The sequence below is a fragment of the Actinia tenebrosa genome, unplaced genomic scaffold, assembly GCF_029948245.1.
Source record: "Actinia tenebrosa isolate PJP-AT-01 unplaced genomic scaffold, QUT_ActTen_1.0 PGA_scaffold11__36_contigs__length_13525064, whole genome shotgun sequence".
NCBI classification, from domain to species: domain Eukaryota; kingdom Metazoa; phylum Cnidaria; class Anthozoa; order Actiniaria; family Actiniidae; genus Actinia; species Actinia tenebrosa.
The window spans coordinates 6917308-6923511 of NW_028292571.1; the positions used below are offsets into that span (position 1 = coordinate 6917308).

The 6204-nt window shown below is 35.9% G+C and overlaps 1 protein-coding gene across 1 annotated transcript; it reads left to right on the forward strand.

Moving 5' to 3' along the window:
* Window positions 1–708: 708 nt before the first annotated feature.
* LOC116295646 (protein canopy homolog 2) lies at window positions 709–5116 on the forward strand. The gene is made up of 7 exons (XM_031703525.2): window positions 709–830; window positions 1809–1919; window positions 2244–2311; window positions 2759–2809; window positions 3510–3707; window positions 3956–4052; window positions 4496–5116. The coding sequence occupies exons 2-7, from the start codon at window positions 1826–1828 to the stop codon at window positions 4552–4554; spliced, it is 567 nt and encodes a 188-aa protein (XP_031559385.1). The 5' UTR covers window positions 709–830; window positions 1809–1825; the 3' UTR covers window positions 4555–5116.
* The last annotated feature ends 1088 nt before the right edge of the window (window positions 5117–6204 follow it).

The following is a 6204-nucleotide window of genomic DNA, read 5'->3' on the forward strand; positions in this document are numbered from 1 at the left end:
TCATGCATCATTTTGCCAAAAGAATCACGTCCTTTATTTTTCACTGTTCTCTTTACAGTTATTTGTGTATGAGAATTGGATTGCCTTCGGTCATTCACCATCGTTCACTTACCTTGCTTTCAGCGCTATCTTATACTATTGTCCGTTTTGATTTTGCTCTTCTCAGATACAGACAAAGATTTTCCATAGTTTTTTAACTGCTCCATGCAAGACAGACAAAATCTACGCGAGTATTTGTTTTTTTTTTAACTTTTATCTTTTAAACTTTCGCTGATTTGAAATCATTGTTATTTAAAGTACTACTGATATAGTTATAAGTGGGCAATCCAGCGATTCCATACAAAAAGTAATTCAAACACTGAGCTAGGTATTAGAACGTCCAAAGAAACTGTTAATAAGTATTGTCAATGTTATTTTAATGTTCGGCTGTCCAAAAAACTGGTTAATCAACTCTATCATTATATGCCTAGAGTTTGCGATCTCACCTATGGCTAGATTGGGAGAGTTTTTTCCCCGGGTTCTCCGGTTTTGCTCCCTCTCTTTCTCGAGCCCAGAGTCTTTCGGGTCTTTGGTCATCGGGTTTCACGCCAGGCGCTGACGACAAAGCAGATCGCCTCCCTTTATTCTATCCCTCTGTCCTGACTTTGCTCAACTTCCTGGTACCCAGTTCCCTTTCTTTCGAACTACTCAGCGGTGTTACTCGCGGGCTCACAACACGTATCTTTTCTTTTTAGTGTAGTTAGTTTAGTTTCGTAATCTCGTAATTTTTCTCTTTCTTTCTTACTCAATCTAACCATAAAATCGAAGTTTTTTTGTTCTTCATCCAAAAGGTATGTAAAACATAATGAAAAACGCACCTATATATATAAATTTAATGTCGAAAATTTCTAAAATTTGAAGAAATTTTTAATTTGAATGCAGAGGAACTTTAATTAACCTTATAAAATATTAAAAAATGCAAGGTTGAATCTAAACGTTGATGGCAAATAATTGTTATTTTCTCAAACCGTTATCCAGGCTGTATTATTTATTGACGAATCTATTAGTTTTTCTTGAAATCGCTGATCAATTGTTGATCTAGTGTCGATCAAGCTAATCAAACATGGACTGATGTGTACTGATCCCATTTGTGAATTTGTTCAAACAATATATAAAATTTGAACTTATATATACAAGATTTTAAATACTTTATGTGGTATACGATTTACAGTGAGTTAAGGATTAAATTTTTACTAAATTGAAGCTTCAAAGTATATCCTTTCCTCCATGAAACAGTACATTAGCACTATTTAGTACTATGCACTTATTCACTGAGTGGTACGGCAGGATGGGTAAATTTTGGCTCAACATCGTGCTATATGGACCAAGTGCAGCAACAAGACACATGACTTCTCCAAAGGCTCCATAAGAGCACTCGAACAGGGTTGTACAGGTCACATAAGGCCAAACATAAAAATAAGTGTGCTTCCTGTTGCGTGACCTACCCTAATTTTCTTGCCAATTTTTGCCAACACTAATATTTTTTTCATTTACAGGGGTTCCCTGTAAGCTCATTCCCACTGTTGTATCAATAAATTAATAATAATAAAAAAATCTGACCTACCGACCCCAATTAATTTTGTCTTGCAAAAGGAAACACACTTATTTTTTTATTTGGCCTAATAATAGATGGTACTTATAAAATAGAAAATAACAGGAAAAAAAAAAAATATATATATATATATACATAAAGTTAGTGCTCTTCCATAAGTTTCATTTCTTTTACATATTCAGATTTTTTATGTTAACTTTTTTGTCTTCAATTTCAGGAACAAATATCAGGAACATGGAGCTGCAAGTGGTCTTCACTCCAGTGCTAGTTATATTAGGATTAATTTTTCAGGTTCATTGTCAGAGAGACAAGTCTTTTCAATGTTCTGGTAAGAAATGTGATGTGTAGTTCCAGAAAATATGTCCATATATCCCTCATGAAAAGGACTGGACGGAATTCTCAGTGAAAACTGCTTTACCATGGTTTTCATTGCTAGGCTCTGATAGAGACAAAAATCACCCCCCCCCCCCCCCCCCCAGAGGAGTGGAGGAATCTCATTTCAATTCCAATTTACTTCCATACAAACTCTGTAATTTTGTTCTTTAAATGACCTCCCCCCCTACCCCTACCCCTCTGAGGAGGGAGGGGGCCAACACCTTTTACATTCCTTAAACATATGTATAGATATATACATATATACTTTCTTCCACAGTTTGTCAAATTGCAGTAGATGAAATAGAATGGGAGATATCAAAAGTTGACCCCAAGAAGGTCATTGAGGTATGTGTTACAACTGATGTGTACTAAACAAATGAAATTACAAATGGATAATAGGATTGAAGCAACACTCGCCTATCATACTATCTACCCCTGGGGAATTTCAACTCCACTTGAGGAGGGGAGGAGGAGGGGAGGGTAGAGGAGGAATGTGCTTCTTAACTTGCAATAATTTGGATAAACAAAGAATGTACCAATCCTCTACCCCTGGGGAATTTCAAATCCACTTGGGGGAGGGGAGGGTAGAGGAGGAATGTGTGTTTTTTTAAATTTGCAATGAGTTAGATAAACAAAGACTATACCCAATACAACCCCCTACCCCTGGGGAATATTACTTTTACACTTGATGAAGGAGGAGAAGGTAGACATGTGATGCAAATCTTAATTTGAAAGTAAAAATAAATGCATTTAACTATGTATAAAATAAATGTATAACTTTTTGTCAATAAGGTTGAAAGCTTCAGAGTAGATCCAACTGGTAAACAGAGTTACTCCCGAAAGGTACAGTTACATGTTTTTGTGTTGTTTTTTTTTTGTTTTTTTGTTTTTGTTTTTTTTTCAAATTTAAAGAATAAAAATGGAAATGGGAGTGCATACTTAATATTCTAAAGTACATGTAACCATGGGCTCATCAAACCCAAGGATCAAACTGTAGACCTCAGAGAGACAAGAGGCAAGTGTGGTAATACTATGCCATCCTTTGATTCACTAATCACCACCACAAGTACAACATGAATTATTCATTTTCATGAATGTACACATCTCTCCTGTGTGGGCTCTGTGTGGGCTCTGTGTCATATGACTTTAGTCTTTTTCTTATTCACACATATTTACAAGATTCATAAAATAGGGTAGGGTAATATACTGGTATAAATGAAGAAGTAATAAGTCAATTATATCAATGAATAATGATATTGGACTAGGTGTGTGTGGTTGTTGAAATAGAAAAAAAAAACTTTTGAGTTCATGACAACCACACACAGGAATAAATTTAAGTAGTAAATTATTTGATCAGGAGGGGGTAAGAAGGATCAATATAAATTAAAGCTTAAGAGTACCATTTAAAAACATGTTGGAGATTGTTTGACATTATATGATAATAAATATATAGATTTATAAATAATTAATAAATTGTTGAAGATTTTGCAAAAAGGATCAAATAGTTTTTGAAACTGTGTTTAAATTGTGTTTTTTTTATAAGATTCCATATGCAAGATCTGAAACCCATCTGACTGAACTGCTCGAAAATATATGTGACAACATGAAGCAATATGCTGAATCAACAGAGCCTGATACAGGCAAGAAGACCTATGTCAGGACCTCGTCACATGATGGATCACCTGTCAACCTGTCAAATATTTCCATGAGTGGAGAGATTGCTGAGAAATTAAAGCACACCGTAAGTTTTTTGTGGTTTGACGTATTGTATATATTTTCATAATTTCCACATCATTGAAAATACAGCCAATCAGATGCAGGAAAGCTTTTGTATATTCTGTGGTATTCAACTGTTTTTCACATCAGGCATTGCAGCTGTGATCTGATAGATTATTGATTTTTTTTTTAAGAAAAGAAATGTATCTCCAGTGGCCTCATGCTTATTCTGAAAGCCCTGTATTAAGACCTTTGTTTTCTTTGGTTATTTAGTGTGAAGATATCCTGGGAGAGCATGATGAAGAAGTTATTGAAGTATTGAAGCATGAACATGATAACCAAAAAGCTGCTCTCTGCAGTCAAATATTACGTAAGTTTCTAAAGACCCTAGTCTCTGATTGTTGGATGTGTTTTCATATTTTAGATGACATTCCATTCCCTTCAGCATATGTCCCAATATATGTATATGTTCCAATGTTACAGACCTATCAACTCCATTCCAGTCACATCCAATCTAATCCATCCCAGTCCCATCGATTTTGGTCCCATCCAATCAAATTCATCCCCATCCAATGCATTTCAATCCCATTCAATCCATCCCAGTCCCATTCAAGTCCCATCCATTCCATTCCAATCACATCTAATCCATCCCAGTCACATCCAATCCTATCCAATCCTTTTCTAGTCCCATCCAATTCCTTCCAGTCACATCAAAACTAAGTGAGTTTGATAAAGTTGAAGGTTGAACTATGGGGATAGTGATTATCATGTTAAAAATATTAAAATATCACATCTTTGACTTTCAAATTGCAGACTTGTGCCCCACTGGTGACGAAGCCCAAGAAGATGGCAACAGCAAAGAAGAATTATGATAAAATTATCTCATCTATATGACAGTACAAAACCAGTATCAATTTATAATATAAAGAAGAAGAAAAATCAAACTCAATTTCCACTTCACTCTTCAAGTAACACTTTCGGCCTTTACCGTCTTAATAAAGATGATGATGATGAAAATAATGTGAGAATAGAAAGCAAAATATTTCAGTTTGTCTTAAGCTTGCAATGTTCACGCGTTGGAAGTTTTCCCAAGCTAAAGGCTTGTTTAAACTAGCAATTTTATCGCGTGAATCGAAAAATCTTGCGATCGGAGTTGACCACCTGTGACAGAAGTAAAAAAGTTATAAACAGGAAGAGAGAGAAAACATTTTTTCCGATGACTATTGAGAAGAGGTACTGCCTCTTCGCTGCAAAATGTACCCTGGGTCCCAGAGGGATTTTTTTCGCGGATTTACTGACTCCGCTCTCAGTTAATAAATCCGCGAAAAAATCCCTCTGGAAACTAGGTTATGCAAAATGCCAATTTTGTAATAAAATCGCCGGCTGTTTACACTCGCGATCGAGATTACAATAAAATCGCTATCGTCTTTGCAATCGCCTCTCAAAGTCGCACGACTCTGCGCAACAAAGAAAATTGTTTGTCATAGAGTGCATACCGATATATCCGTGAAAGAACTTTGTAAGGAATTGCGCAAATTTGCAAAATTAGTATACGTTCAGTTGACCTCGGTAGACTGTAGGCCTACGAAACTTGCACAAAATTTGTACAATTTTGTTAGTTAACTTTTTCACTGATATATGGTATGCATTCTAGAGGGAGGGAGGAAAAAACCCTCGTAGCTAGCGAGGGGAGATTAATCAGTTCAGTACGTCTGCTAATACATAAGGATTGCACCCGGCTCCTAGCTGAGATATGACAGAACTGCGGAGGAGAGAGCTGAATTATTTATTCCCATTTTACTAAACACTTTTACTAAAAACTCTCTACGATTTCCCCGTGATTTGACTCTATACGCGATGTATATCAAGAATCAACGCATCCAGAAATTCTTTCAATTTAAATTTGACTCGCAAACATATTCCTACAATGCAAGATTTAGTAATAGTCCTATTTGGGCGCTTTATTCATTTATTCGTATATTATCCACATTCACCACCCGGACCTCAATACATGTCGACAAACTAAAATGGTTTTTCTTTCTTTTCCTCTCCATAAAGAGAGAGAAACTGAGAAGGAAAGAAAGGAAGGAAGGAAGGAAGAAAGAAAGAAAGAATGATAGAGAAAGAAAAAAGAAAGAATTGCCCTAATTCACTATGACGTCACATCAAAACAATTGTTTAAACGCAAAGGATCATGGTCGTCGGAGGGAGTCAAATCCACGCAATCACCGAAAATTGTTCTAAAACCCGTATCAATCCACGAAGAGAAGTAGAATAGCCAGTAAACGCTCAGAATATTTTTGAGTACATATTAACTCATATCATATGTGAAAACCAGGCCATTTTAGATTAAATTGTTTCGCTGGGAGCAAATTTTGTTTTGGTGATTCTATCCCCCACATAAACAAGCAGTGACGTCATAGTGAATTAGGGCAATTTGGGTCGAGTTCATACCCCTATCAAAGCACATAAATAACGCCACCACAAACACAATAAATGCCCTATTCTCCTCTCTCATACAA